The sequence below is a fragment of the Corylus avellana genome, chromosome 2, assembly GCF_965113065.1.
Source record: "Corylus avellana chromosome 2, dhCorAvel1.hap1.2, whole genome shotgun sequence".
NCBI classification, from domain to species: Eukaryota; Viridiplantae; Streptophyta; class Magnoliopsida; order Fagales; family Betulaceae; genus Corylus; species Corylus avellana.
In genome coordinates this window covers 43,319,659-43,334,273 of record NC_142491.1, presented here as the reverse complement: position 1 = coordinate 43,334,273, position 14,615 = coordinate 43,319,659, and the positions used below count along the sequence as shown (strand labels likewise).

The window sequence follows — 14,615 nt, the reverse complement described above, 5'->3', positions numbered from 1 at the left end:
AAGAGAAGTGAGCACAATTATCAATTGTTAACAATAGTACGTTCTCCTTCCCTAGCTATGAGCATAAGATATTCTTGGGGGAAGATTCTATCTAAGAGTTTGGCTAAGAATTAATTAAGGAGAGTAGTATATATGTATACATTTTGACAAATAAATATCCATTGAACTAGATTGTGCGCCGTAGAATTGATAGTGCTGCTAGGTGGGGTCTATTCCATGTAATCTCTCTTCTTCCTCCTTTCATATAGTTTTACTTGCTTTAAAATAAATAAATAAATAACCTACCACATGCTTGAGGGGAGGGGCATACTTAAATAAGTGGTCCATTTTGTAGTCCCTGTATTTTCCTAACAAGAGACAAGAAACAGGAAAGAATGATTCGTGGGAATTATGGACAAGGAACACTTTTATGTCTAAGTTCAGAGTAATTCTAGGTAGCGTATTTGTGTTCTACTTGTATCCTACTAAGAATGATGCGGTTATTAAAATCATCTTTTGATTAAAATTCAATAATAATTAATCACAAGTTCAATGGTAATTTTAATAGCCACATCATCTTAGTAAAACACAAGTAAGTCACCTAGAATTACTCATAAGTTGGTGAGGATTATTTATAATTACACCTTTTTTTTTCTTCTTTTTTTTTTCAATTGATTAGCCTTTAATCCATTAATATTCCATTGGGTGGAATTTTTGTGCATTCCCATAGCACTTCCGACTTTCGTAGATTTGATCTTAAGGCATGGCCGTAGTCTTTAGGTATGGGTATTTAATGAATTGAACGATTGATTATTCATTTATTTTTTATGAGCGATTTTTAATTAGGACTAATAATTTTTTACGCAACCTGTAAATTTAACATGAACTCAACATGATATTAGTGAGTTAGAGTTGTGAGGTATAACTTATTTAATTAAATAGATTTGGTTAGAATCGACCTTATATAATCAAATAAATACCAATACCTCGACAAAACCCGAACCCGACACGCGACAATTAGTAGTAACAATTTATGACACAAATCCTACATGAAATTAACGAATTAGAATTGACATATATAGTTTTATACACATGCTTTCACATTAAAATGACCCAAACCCGACAAACAAACACGAATTTTCAGCTTTTGTTGATAGGACAAATGCGAAAGTTATTGGGCTCTAGATTACGATATCTCTAATTTCTGTTCCAAGGCCACAGAACTTGACTCACATGGTATTGACTTATTTATTTTTTTCAGAGCATATGGTATATAAATTATCACACAAAATCCCATATTGAACCTTTAGATCTTTGCGTTGGGTTGACAAAGTCGCCCAAGGAATTTGTCCTCATAATATATAAGGAAAAGTATTATTTGCACAGCTCCAATGTGAGAATATGCAGTTAAACAAAAGTGAACCAAACAATGTTAAAGAGAAAGAAAGAAAAGCAAGGGGGGCGAGGTTGGAACACCCCTGAAGGTTCTATTAAACCTTCACGGGGAATTCGACAAGGCGATCCCCTCTCACCATATTTGTTTATTCTTTGTGCTGAAGCTTTGAGTGCATTACTTCAACAGGCGGAGTCCACAGGGTTATTGAAGGGTGTTCCAACCTCGCCTAAGGGGCCAAGATTATCTCATTTGTTTTTTGCAGATGACAGCCTCTTGTTCTGCAAATCCACCTCCCAAGACTGGCTTAATCTTACGGGCATTTTGGAAAAATATGAGAAGGCATCGGGACAACGACTAAATAGAGACAAGACCTCTATTTTCTTCAGTCGTAATACCAGCTCAGATCAAAAGGCATTCATTCTCCAGTTGGCGGGTGTGCCAGCTACGCACAGATATGATAAATATCTTGGACTTCCAGCTTTGGTGGGGAGATCCCGAGTTCAAGAGTTTCAAAATATCAAGGAAAGAGTGAGAAATCGGATCAATGATTGGAAGACAAAATTTCTCTCTCAGGCCGGGAAGGAGATTCTTTTGAAAGCGGTTGTCCAAGCTATACCTACATATAGCATGAGTATGTTCCTACTTCCTAAGACTCTTTGCAAGGAGCTAAACTCGCTCATGCAAAAGTTTTGGTGGGGACACAAGGAGAATGAAAAGAAGATTCATTGGATGAGTTGGGAAAAGATGGGGCGATCAAAGGCGCAGGGCGGCATGGGCTTTCGGGATCTTCATTGTTTTAATAAAGCCTTGCTTGCAAAACAAGGTTGGAGACTCATAAAAAATCCCAAAAGTCTGGCGGCAGAGATTCTAAAAGCAAAATATTTTGCTAAAGGGTCATTTAAAGAGGCAACTATTGGCAGCAGACCTTCTCTAGTCTGGAGAAGTATCATGTCAGCCAGGGATCTTCTTCTTGAGGGGCTTATTTGGCGTATAGGAGATGGACGAAATGTACGCATCTGGGGAGATCGGTGGCTACCTAGACCCACTACTTTTACAATACAATCCCCGGTGATTAGATTGGAAGCAGATGCTACGGTGAGTGAGCTGATGGGACCTGGTGGGACTGGATGGAATGTTCATTTAATCCGTGACATTTTCGTGGAGGAAGAAGCGGAGCTAATATGTAGTCTGCCGGTTAGTAAATACCAGCAGCCCGATAAGGAAATATGGAGAGCCTCACCGACGGGGGATTTTACAGTAAAAAGCGCATATTATTTGGAGCAGGAGAAGGCTAGGAAGACATTGGGAGAGGTATCAACAGCGGAAAGAGGGACAGAGATGTGGAAACTTATATGGGCGTTAGAAGTTCCTAACAATGTGCGTGTGTTCATATGGAAACTGTGCAACAATATATTACCCACAAAAGCTAACCTCCTCCGAAAAGGGGTGGTGAAGGATGCTATATGCATGCTCTGTGAGAGAGAAATAGAAACAGGCAAGCACGTTATATGGCAATGCCCAGCGGCTCAAGATGTCTGGGGGGTGGGTCCACGGAAAATCCAAAAGTGCCACAGCTTAGACACAGAAGCTATGGAGTTTATGGAACTTCTCCGGAGCAAATGTAATAAGGAGGAGATTGAGCTGTGTGTGCAAATAGCTTGGGGGATTTGGTCCCGTCGAAATTCAGTGTTGCATGGGGGCCTATTTACTCACCCAGTCCAGGTTGTCCATATTGCAGAGAGGCGGTTGCAGGAATATAAAACAGCCCAGGCTAAGGAAAGAGGAACAAATATTGCTGTTGAGGAGAGACGGGAGATCAAGTGGCAGAGTCCTCCTGTGGGAATTTTTAAAGCAAATTGGGACGTGGCCCTGGATAATACGAGCAAGAGTATGGGGATAGGCGTGCTGGTCCGAGATCACTTGGGCAAGATCACTGCCGCCCTGTGCAAAAATGTGGAGGCTTACCCAGAACCGGTTATAGCAGAGGCAATGGGAGCACTTAGGGCCATTGAACTTAGCCGTGAAATGGGGATTCAAGAAGTCATTTTTGAAGGAGATTGCAAAACGGTTGTCCAAGCAATAAACTGTAAGGCATACCAGTGGAGCCGATATGGACAAGTGGTTGAGGACGCAAAGACACTTCTGGGGGATTTTAGAAGATGGGAGGTGAGGCACGTCAATAGGGAGGCAAATGCAGCGGCTCATGGACTGGCGAAATTTGCAATTAATGGGCCCATCGACCGCATCTGGAGAAACGAAGCACCCAGTTGTATAGCTGATATTGTATCCCAAGAGCTTTTTGCTCTTTCTATGTAGAGTCAAGTACTCTGTTTTTGTGATGAAATGCAAGAGAAATTGTTTCAAAAAAGCAAGGGGGGCAAATATCGTATAGCCAAAGGGAGCCTTACAATGTTCAAAACCTTTCACATTTCACGGTGCATACGTTTTATATCCTCCATTCTTTCTGATCTTTAACAAAGAAGAGGGGTTTTTGTACGCTCCTGACAAGTAACATAAAACATCCTATAAATCTGACTTTCAATAACCTTGATCCTGATATGATTATCTGGTATTTTCACTGCCGCTAAATGGTCCTTGCTTTTGGTTCAAACAGACATGATGGATGGCCTTGGCTGATGCTAAGGCAGAGTCTCCTCTCTTGACTACTTTCTCGAGCTCTCCAACCTTCTCTGACAGCAGCCTCACATTTGAGTTGGTGGAATGGACCAATTTGTTTGCATTTTCCAGAGCAGAGCATAACTACCAAAAAAACAAAAGTGGGAAAGTTTAGCAACATGGTCAGAATAAAGAAAAACACTCTTTTTTTCTCAAGGAAACAGCATTCTTCAAACAGCTCGAGGGTGTAGAACAAGACAACGTCTCAAGTTTCATGTGGTGTAACACATGTTTGTGTGAAAAGCTATCAGCTGTGAAATGATTGCAAGTTTTTTTGTGTAAAGGGCGCCCCCCCCCCAAAAAAAAAAAAAAAACCAAGTATACTACCCGGACTTCAATTTCACCTTTAGGGTTAGAGCTGTCCATGAGTGGTCTGTGCCAGAGAGCGCCTCATTCAAGCGGTCATAGTCTTCCTGAAGCAAGATCAATGGAATTAGATGCTTCTTGCAGTAGAATCTATATATACTGGAGATAGTGAATAAAAATTGGGAAGATAGTATCATTTCTGGTAGATTTGAAATGCTTACATTTCTGATCAGCAATTACTAGGATTACCGTTACTTCAGAACCAACATGTAAAAAAATAAAATTACAGGATCAAATTTGTAACGCAAAGCAAAGTTAGTCTACTCTGGAGTTACAAGGCATTCCATGCAACACACGACTCTCCCATATATTTATTATTTAGAAATATGGAGCTTTTCAAATTAGTGTTTGAGACCCAATACTTTGAGATGTAAACCTTAAATACTTCAGTTATTTATTGTTATGTATACCCAGTGGCGACAATGAAATTGAGAATATAATCCTTAAATTAGAAAGCCTATATATATATATATATATATATATATATATATATATATTTGATAAGTAATGAAATTAGAAAGCCTATATTCAAAAATAAGAAAATGGTGAATAAATGGGATAGCTACACTCCTAATACTTGTTATCATCCCACAAGCCACAGTAAGTTCACTTGTCCAAAGTCAATGAGCTGTTGAGAAAGACTTTAAACTTTTCAGTTGTAATGCTTGTTACAGAGCATCATATTGGATAGAAATCTTCATGAACGCCAAAAGGTTCTTCAAGGTAGCACTAACACTTTACACATAAGGAGTGGCAAGATGATTTAACTTAAAAGACCCACAAGGAAAAGAGGAAGGCTAGAAAGAGTGAGTAGAGGGTATGAGCACAATGGCCTATAAATAAACCAAAGATAGGCTCCACATAGAGCTGATGGCAAATAAAATCACCATATCATATCTAGTGGCTGGAAATAGGCATTCGCTTGTGTATAGCATTTAGAATCTGAAGAAATCCACAAAATTAACACAATTAAACTTGGTATTCAGCTTTACTTACATCAAATTTTTTATTTTTTTAACAAGATAAATAACAAGCATTAAAAGATTAAATATCCAAAACTAATTTTCAAGCAATAATAAATAGGAAAGAAGCACATACTTAAAGTATAAAGAAACTGTCTCCATATTTAGCTTCCATAGATAACCTCAAAATACAATACCCATAAATATCCCTAAAATAACATCAATCAATTTGCTTTTTGGTCCTTCAAATGTTCAGATAAATTAGATTCCCTCTTCTACTCAAAATAACTTGAAACAAGTATTGCAAAACTCCATTTTTTATGAAGAAAGTTTTATTTTGTCCCAACCCAATTGTCCGAGCCGTATCATGGCCGATACGTGTCGGACTAAATACTTCAGCCATTTTGAAGTAACCCTGCTTTCTAGGCCAAAAGAAACTCTCTTCAAGTGCGTAGATCACCATCAAGATTTGTGATTCATTTTACAATCTGAGAGCGCTAAGCAATCACAAATAAGTAATAACTCGGATGAATTGTGCCATCCTACCAGTTCAGTTTAGCTGAGTGCTACAGATGGCAAATGAAACTCTTACTCCAGTTAATTACTCAAGGACAATGTTAAGAATATATTGCTACAATTCCAAGCCATCTTTCAGAGCTGGAGATCATTTAGGACAATTAATTACTCTAGACCAGTTCTTTTGACTCCTACCAACTTAGTTTTTTCCTTTTTCTTTTTAACAAGACCACTAGAAATCAATTTGACCCGAAACTACGAACCCCATATGAACAAGCTCAGAGTGCTTCCTTAAATTCCAGCCATTGTTTTCCAATTTTGCATCATAACCTTTAAAAGTTCCTTATCCGTTAACCAATCTTCTGATTCGAGAAGATTCCTTTGCAATTGGAAAATTGGTTCGAGTTTCCTAATGGGTACTCCCTAAGATCTAGTATAATAATAAGTTCACACAAATTGAGAGCTAAACGAACGGAAATAATAATAATATAATGAAGTTGAACGGGAAGTGAACCTGGAAGAGCTTGGTGAGGTCCAATGTTTGCGCTTGAGGGGTGTCAATGGGGCTGGAAATGGAAGAGGAAGACGATGAGAGAGGGGTTTCATGGTGGTGTGGAGGATCAGCACCGTCCGATTCTCCAAGATCGCTGAGCAGATCGCCTATGCATAGAAGCGGCCCTCCTATTCCTTTCATCTTTCATTACGCAACTTGAGTTTTCCCTTTCGAGTTACACCAGATTTATACCTTAGCTTAGCTGGGTAAGCATTGGGCTTCCGCCACAGGCCCACGGTAATTTCTTCTAAGTAAGGCCTATTAAAGGGTGCAATGGATCGGGCCGGGTCTTGGATCGAAGTTGAACCGGGGGAGCCCCTAATCACATTTTGTCAGCGGAGAGTACCATCTTCGTCTTCCTCACTCGGGTTTTGATCAGGCAAGCTTCGAACCTTGGATTATTTCGCAGGTCCAAAGGGGTTTTCAGAGATTTGCTTCGGATTTGGTAGGTTTGAGGGCTTTGGCCTTTTGGGTATTACTTGAAAATTTCTCACCTGCTCTTTACATCGACTTCAGTTATCGAAATTCCATAATCAGAAAAAAGTTTACATGTACTATACAGTTTCATGATTGTTCTTAATCACAATGACGAGTGAAACAGGTTGAAGAGTGGGGAAATGGGAGGCGAAGAGACTGTCAAGCAGCTCGAAGACTGCTCAGTTTCCAAGTCGGTATTTTTCTTTCACATTTTTTTTTTTTTTTTTTTCTATTTATCTCTCTTGCTATGTTATGGTGTTGAATTAAGAGTTCTCTCTAGTAATACAGCAAATGGGGATTGAAAATTGTGATGCTTTTCTACTTAACCTCAATTTTGGCGTAGTTGAGATTGTTTGTTGGGTTCTAGTTGATGACATTTTTGGCGTAGAGGTGTGTAATAGGCTTTCCTAAATCTCTTTATAACCTAGATTCTTAAGCAGGTTCTTCCCATTTTGTGAGTTATATTTTAATGTTATGTTACCCATTCTTGATGAGCATAAGTGTAACGAAGAGATCTGTTTGTGTTTATTTGACAAGTACAATCAATCACATAGCTATCTGCAAGTCATTCAGATATTTTGAGCTGTGCATATCTTGAACATCTAAGTAACCAAGTATGCTACTTATCTAAAATTCCATCATTGAAGTTCTTTTTTGTCTTCTTCTTCTTTTTGGTGGGGGCAGAATAAATCAGGAATTTTGCTTATGACTCACACCTTATTGATTTGCATTCAATTGTTTAACATAATAATTTCCAGAGTTATATTGGTGCTTCTCATTTCAATTGTTTTGATTCCTTTGTCCATCTATGATCTTGGAAGGAAGAAAAAAAGAAATTCTGTCAAACTGTTTATTTCCAATCCTTGCAATTTTGCAAATATAGCTTCATTTTATAAAGTCACATCTCAAGCTTCTCTTTGACACGATAGATGAACATCTTTTTGTTGTTGTTGCAGTTGGCATGTTGTTTGTTTTCTTTTAGTTATGTAATCCTGTATTTGCTCAAGAAAATAAAAGTGTTTTAATAGAAATATGAGTGTTACTGAATGTCAAATGTTTGCAGCGCACTAGGCACATGGGTTTTTTCAGTGGCAGGGGCTTTGCTAGCAATTCCAGTGGGTATAAAACGGAAATCTCTAGCACCCCTTGTGTTCTTTGGCACAACTGGTACCATGCTTGATATTATCATGGGAATCACTGCTTGTGAAAGAGAACATGCGGAACGCCAAATGAAGCTATTAGAAGCTCAAAATTCTGCAGCTGAAGCTTCTCTTGCCGAGACAGCAGCGGATTCCTGATCTGAAGCTTATATTCTCATATGCCTCATGTTTGGTAGCTGTCAGTTTGTTCAACTTGTTTGGCTGTAAAAGATGAATAGTTCTTGACAGTCCTTTGGTGAATTGGTATTTGTTTTCCTTTGTTTTGATTTCTCACTGTTCACTTGTTCATCACTTCAAATATCACTCTACAGTTGTTTGTGGTACAACTCCAACTATTTATCAGCCGCAAATCTATTATCAGTCAATAACACAAACTTCTTGTTCATTTTTCATTGATTTCTTTGGAGACTCGGAGAAGGGGCCTGGTTTGTTAGGTTGAAGATACGCTTCTATAGGTGGTTTCTACACATTCAGTTCACCTTAGCTTTGCAGCAAAGTTGTGAGGTTGCAAATTGAGATAAGTTAGCTTTTTCTGCGATTTGTTTTTAAATCGCATTTTTTAGTCTGCAAAGTTGCGATGCCAAATGTACTCGAAGTTGAACATTTGACACAAGAAAATCATTTTTATTCGCTTAAAGAAAACTGTATATCTTCTTTGAAGATCTCCAAACACTTCCCCTTGTTCATATTTTGATTTGCAAGACTGGGTAATTAAAACGAAAACAATGTAACATTTATTCCTCAATTGCAGGTATGAAATGTACATCGGATCATTTTGCTCTGAAGCATGGCATTGACATAGAAACCATTTCAAACCTCCCGTTTGCCCTATCTAAACTAGCATTTACAGTAACTTCAAATTTCAAAGGAGTGTTTTTTCCTTGTTGCAACAACAATTTCAGAAAAATTAACCAAATCGAATAGAAGTTCATCTTTTTATCACAATGGTGATTTTCCTTCCATTTGAGATTCTTATGTGCATATGAAGAATCAGAACCTTGAACATCTTTTGGATTAGGGTTCCAGTCATGGCTTTGCCCTCTATAGCATAAGTATACTCTTTCAGCCTTGATGTTTCCAAACAAGACTTCTGCAGCCTTGTTCCTGACGAGGAGGGGCAAGTATTTTGATTCATCCCATACGTATAACTGCATTTGCAGGCAGAGATTAGCACTTAGCATGTTGAATACAGAGGAGAACATGCAAAAAATAACAAAATCTAAAGTAGTTGCCAATTACAAGATTATTGTTGACAATGAAGAAGAATCTAAAACAATGTTATTACAATAAATTCAATTCAGATGTTTGCACGGTTTTTCTTTAGGTTGTTTCTTGAAGAGACGAGTGGGGAGAATGCCCGCAACAAAAATTGGCGACTCATGAGCCATTAAAATATAAGAAGGAACTAAGGAGATAAATCGAATAAATCTGTCATCCGGCCTATGTAATGATTTCCTCTTTCTGAAATTGAGGCAAGAGCAATCTACCACGTAGAAGGGAGGCAAATACCAATTTCTCTTGCGAGCCAAAAATAAAAGGAAAAAGCCAACCCGCACATGCATGTATGCATAACAGATACTCCCAGAAGAAAAGGCAGAGAAAGAACTTCAGTTGTATCATGGTTTAGGGTGTGATGGAATGCCAAGTTCCAATCTTAAGTCCTAACCTCTGAATATTAAATCTCCATGAAAGCATGGGCTTTCTAAATCACCATGTCATCAAGATTTCAAAACACTATCTTTCAAGACCAGGAAGTAGTATAGAAATCACCATTCATGAAGCTATGTACTTCAAGGAAGTACTACTGAGAGGCCCAAAATATAATAACCACATAAGGAAAAAACATCATTAAACCAGAAATCACCATTTTCGAAGCTATGTATAAAGGAAGTAATTGTGTAAGGCCCAAAATGTAATAATAACATAAGCATTTAACATCATTAAACCAGAAATTCCACCTGCACATTAGGTCTATCAAACAATCTTAATACCATAATAATAACATAATAGTCTGTCCATTGTTTATTGATTAAAATGTTGCAAGTCCATTTTTTCGGAAGATTTTAGGTTCTAAAACATTTGTCTTCATACCAAGTGATGGACTGATCCCCTCCTCTTTTCTGCTTGGTTATGGATACATTGTTATTTCAGGGATTTGAGAAATACATCCTCATGTTTTTGCAACTCATGTATTTTGCAGTTCTCCACATTAACGAGCATTAAGTTAGTTGATATCAATTAGTCCTTGTCTAGCTCTACTGAATAAATCTGAAGTACTTAGTACTTTCCCTCTCACCATTTCAGTTAGAGAATGTAAATTACTCCAAAATGATTTTGTTACATGCGAAGTGACAAGATACTGTGAAGATAGGTGGAGAGTTTAATTCAGTGCATGGGATAAACATGGATAACCCCAGTGAACATACGGTTTTCCTTCAAGAATAAAAGTTGTGGCATTTTCATTATATTTATGAGGACAGAAAATTAGGCAAATCACAACAAGTGCAAGAACAAATCCATACCATAAAGGGTCTATATATCAAGCTTACTGCACGAAGACGGTCTGAACTTTTTGAGCAATAGAGTGGAATGGTGTTTTGCTCAAACATGGACCTGCTTCAATAAAAGGTAAAAGGCATTCAGTGATCGTACTGATTGCCATTGCAACAAAGGAGACAATATAATCTTCCATACCTATACTCCAAATTCAACGGGGAACCACACAGCTGGCAGCCAGTGCAAATGAGATCCTCCGCTAAACTATCATCTCCAGTTCTATATAATCTCCTGCTGAGAAACATCTTTTCCTCCTCGAAATCACCAAGAGCTATCTGGATAAATGGCAGAAAAATTTCCCCAATCGATGCATGAAAAACTGCCTTGCAGGAGTTTGTTAGACATGATACCTCTGAAAGGGAAACACAGTCCCTAGATTTTCTCTCTTCCACCACTTTCCAGTTTCTTGAAAAATGCCTCTTTTTCTGTGCAAGTTGTTATCAGTAATTCGTCCAAATATTTAGATGATGCAGTCGAACATGGAGATCAGATATATGAAATGAAGACGCAAAATACATCTGAATACAGAAAAATCACCGAAAGCAAATAACTCACTCCTCACCCAGGGTCTACATGCAACAGAAAAGAGATAAGCTTTCCCATTAACAATAGGGGTATCAAGGTTTTATATGTATAAGCATTTAGTATGATGGCATAATCCTTCAAATGAAACTAGTATCTGTCTGTTGTAAAAATACTACTGATACCCTGCACAATTTTGAGCTTATATGCTAACTGAAAGCTATTTCAAGAGGGAAAGAATGTAAGTTCATGGAGGAATCTTTCTTTACCTAGATAATGGATATGTGTACGTAATAAGACATGATAAGGAAACATAATATTACCAAAAATTAAATGTGAAATTAAGAAGCAAAGGGCACAGCATGCGACTCTACTCACTGTGCATTATAAGTGAACTGAAGTGACAATTGAAGACTAGAAAAAGAAGCCAAGCATAGAAAACAGAGCCACAAAGTGGGGAAGCATATACAGAACATAAAGCAGCAAAGATGGGAAATTTTATGTGCATGCAATAGAAATCACTTGGACACAGCTCAACACATGTTCATAGCCACTAAAAGTGTAGAAGAAAACATTTTACATAAAATTAGTTCATTTAAAAGTAAGTCTGCATCCATGTTCCACAAGCAACAGTTACATATTATTAGCCATGTCAAAAGACTGTGAAAGTTGAAAAGGCAGCAAACATAGAAGGGTAAAGAGAGTACTTGATAACTGTGCAAGTCAATATTGCAAAGAGTGGATCCAGCTTGCTGCACCCATCCTATCACCTTCCTAAGCTTTTCCTTTGTTGTTATCCCAACTCGACAATTGGCTATTAAGTCATCAACACCTAAAAATATAAAGATATTACCTTATGTGCCTTTCGTTTTGTCTAAATAAACTTCATACTAACTACATGCTGGTGCCTAAAATCAGTTAAATTTTAAGTAGGTGGAATAAGAAGAATGATGTGTCTTACACTAATTATTTTGAATCATCTAAGAAGGGTAAATAGCAAAGTAATTTATGCAGAACATCCCAAAGTCTCCAAGGAAATAAAACCAAATGAGATACCCTTTGAGAAAAGTGATTCGTGAGGGTGGATCAAACATTGTAACATTGAGCACTGAACAGTTCTGGCCTCAATAGTACCTCCAAATTTTGTAATCTTGACATCTGAGTTAAGCAAAAAGATGTTAAAATCCAAAACTCAATAAGATTAAGAGAATTATAACAGTAGAATAAGTCAGAAAATCAAACTTTAAAATTGAAATACCGTAAACGAAGATGGTTTAATAGAACACAAGTTCGACAGAAGGTACTCTAATTTACTAGAATCCAATGTGAATATCCCAGAGACTGTAAATACAATAAGATCCATAAGCACAGCACAATTGACAAAATGGCAACACAGAAATCTACGAAGCTTTAGGAAACATCAAAGCCTTGTGCTCTTTCATCCTGAAAGAGATGAAATAGAAGCTATATTTCTACCGAAACTTGTACTTACATGCGGTGAAGTGAATTTTAACTCTACTTTCAAAGTTATTTTTAGGGAAGAATACACTTACCCCAATGAACTGACACCTAATTCACATTTATCTTTCCAAACCATTTGTGATATTCAACCCCCTTAAACTACCATTTCATTGCAACCAATTTGTAGTTGACGGGGGTTAGGTATCAAAAATGGTAGTTTGGGAGTAAGTGTGAATGAGGTGTTAGTTGTGTATATATTAATAGCAAGAAAAAGAAACGGTGAGTGATATCTCAAACCAAGCCCGAGGAGGCATTGTTATTTTTGTAATTGGTTACTTCCACCAAAAGGAAAATTATTAATGAAACTTTAATCGTTCTTAAATACCAACTATGACTGAGATCTATCACAGTTCATGGGGGATAAAACTTAAGAGTATTTTCCCCTTAATTTTATCATGCATGTCCAGAATCTCAAAGCCATACACATGAATAATCAAACGAATGTTGCATCTAAAAAGCACATAAGATTAAAAAACTCCAACATGTGAAATGTAGACATCAAATTATACTAAAACAATTAAAAGCTTAACAGTAGAACTATCATAGAAGAACACCATCACTTAATCCATGTAATCCCCTTTTGTTTTTCCTTTTTTGTGATGTGAAATGACCACCGATCTACAGCTGAATTTCACAGCTTTCATATTTCTAACTTCAAAGATGCGTACTGCATTAAGCCTCAAGTGCATTTATACAATCCAAAGCTTAAATTTTTTTTTTTGTAAATAGCATTGTTTGCACGCGTTATGTGCACCTCTCATCTTGTATCATTATTATCACATCCAATTGTGAGATCCGTTAACTCCTTATGCACAAGAAATGGGCAAATAACATTTTTCATTGGGCCCAAGCCACATAATTTTGGATGCATATATAGGGTTTTAACTAATTAAGAACAAATGAAAGTGGAACTCACTTTGTAGAAGTAGGATATCACCAGCAACTGCCAATGATGCCATTTGTTTCTGCCATAGGGACACCGAAAAAAATGGTCGCGTGTTGTCGCCGACCTGAATGTGTGTCTTTATCACCTCTCCGCCATTCGACAGCTTATACTGCATGCAACAATTAATAACAAAATTTTGAAGGAAATTCTTACAAATCACACAGTCACAGACAGACGCATAGATAGGGAGAGACCTGAACAGGCGTGGACCGGTGAACTAGAACGAGAAGCTGAACGAAATCGCCGACGTGGAGAGCGGCGTTGGAGAGGTCGATTAGAGGTCCGTACCATCCGATTGCTGACGTCATTGCTCTACAGACCGAGTAAGAGTTATTTGCTTTTTTCTCTTTTTTGGCGCGTAAGTCAGGACTTTGATATACACGGCGTTTGGTCGCCAGCTCACCATTTTTTACTCCCATTTATTATACTCCTTTTATATCATTATCATATATTTCCAACACTCATTTTATATCAACTAATACGTCACTTAAAATAAAATAGGTGATAAAATTAATTTAAAGAGTAACATTACTGATAAAAAATAATAATAATAATGAATTGCTACAGTTTTTACTCTTAATTGCGTAACATAAAATAATAATAATAATAATAATAATGAATTGCTACAGTTTTTACTCTTAATTGCGTAACATTTCACACAATGTTACATACACGAACACATTCTTCAAATACTTCAAAGCAATTAATGCATTTATCAAAAAAACTCAAAATGAGGAAAATGTTTCATTCTCTTTTGAGATCACCCTTCAATATCGGGTCAAAAAGCCAAAATAAATTGTTTAAAAATTCTTTTTAACATGTCCGCACAAGAAAAAAAGGAATATTCGAACTAGTGACCTTCATTTTATTAAGTATAATCCCACCTCATAAGGGTTTAAAACTGATTCTTGAGCTCCTTTCATGCTCCCAAAGAATTGTAAAAAAAAAAAACAAATTATAATAAAATTTAAAATTGGTAGCACTC

The 14,615-nt window shown here is 37.2% G+C and overlaps 3 protein-coding genes across 3 annotated transcripts; 1 reads left to right on the top strand and 2 right to left on the bottom strand.

Annotated features, from left to right (window-relative positions):
- Nucleotides 1-3,740: 3,740 nt before the first annotated feature.
- On the bottom strand, nucleotides 3,741-6,600 carry LOC132162255 (histone-lysine N-methyltransferase). Its single transcript, XM_059572517.2, has 3 exons — nucleotides 6,410-6,600; nucleotides 4,396-4,464; nucleotides 3,741-4,135 (listed from the first exon to the last, which is right to left on the bottom strand). The coding sequence occupies exons 1-3, from the start codon at nucleotides 6,587-6,589 to the stop codon at nucleotides 3,938-3,940; spliced, it is 447 nt and encodes a 148-aa protein (XP_059428500.2). The 5' UTR covers nucleotides 6,590-6,600; the 3' UTR covers nucleotides 3,741-3,937.
- Nucleotides 6,601-6,780: 180 nt separating this feature from the next.
- LOC132167487 (uncharacterized) lies at nucleotides 6,781-8,477 on the top strand. Its single transcript, XM_059578484.2, has 3 exons — nucleotides 6,781-6,893; nucleotides 7,050-7,115; nucleotides 7,989-8,477. Exons 2-3 carry the CDS (start codon nucleotides 7,066-7,068, stop codon nucleotides 8,221-8,223), a joined length of 285 nt encoding a protein of 94 aa, XP_059434467.2. The 5' UTR covers nucleotides 6,781-6,893; nucleotides 7,050-7,065; the 3' UTR covers nucleotides 8,224-8,477.
- Nucleotides 8,478-8,564: 87 nt separating this feature from the next.
- Nucleotides 8,565-13,959, bottom strand: LOC132167479 (uncharacterized). The gene is made up of 7 exons (XM_059578472.2): nucleotides 13,825-13,959; nucleotides 13,601-13,739; nucleotides 12,220-12,321; nucleotides 11,871-11,995; nucleotides 10,780-11,066; nucleotides 10,608-10,698; nucleotides 8,565-9,233 (listed from the first exon to the last, which is right to left on the bottom strand). The coding sequence occupies exons 1-7, from the start codon at nucleotides 13,936-13,938 to the stop codon at nucleotides 8,856-8,858; spliced, it is 1,236 nt and encodes a 411-aa protein (XP_059434455.2). The 5' UTR covers nucleotides 13,939-13,959; the 3' UTR covers nucleotides 8,565-8,855.
- Nucleotides 13,960-14,615: the final 656 nt, after the last annotated feature.

Excerpts from the sequence above, each read along its gene's own strand:
- LOC132162255 (XM_059572517.2), bottom strand. The coding sequence starts at position 6,589 with ATGAAAGGAATAGGAGGGCCGCTTCTATGCATAGGCGATCTGCTCAGC. Across the intron at positions 4,465-6,409 it reads ACCTCACCAAGCTCTTCCAG|GAAGACTATGACCGCTTGAA; the intron begins GTTCACTTCCCG and ends ATCTTGCTTCAG. Across the intron at positions 4,136-4,395 it reads GGACAGCTCTAACCCTAAAG|TTATGCTCTGCTCTGGAAAA; the intron begins GTGAAATTGAAG and ends TTTTTTTGGTAG.
- LOC132167487 (XM_059578484.2), top strand. The coding sequence starts at position 7,066 with ATGGGAGGCGAAGAGACTGTCAAGCAGCTCGAAGACTGCTCAGTTTCC. Across the intron at positions 7,116-7,988 it reads GAAGACTGCTCAGTTTCCAA|CGCACTAGGCACATGGGTTT; the intron begins GTCGGTATTTTT and ends AAATGTTTGCAG.
- LOC132167479 (XM_059578472.2), bottom strand. The coding sequence starts at position 13,938 with ATGACGTCAGCAATCGGATGGTACGGACCTCTAATCGACCTCTCCAAC. Across the intron at positions 11,067-11,870 it reads TTGACTTGCACAGTTATCAA|AAAAAGAGGCATTTTTCAAG; the intron begins GTACTCTCTTTA and ends CAACTTGCACAG. Across the intron at positions 9,234-10,607 it reads TGATATATAGACCCTTTATG|TTATACGTATGGGATGAATC; the intron begins GTATGGATTTGT and ends CTGCAAATGCAG.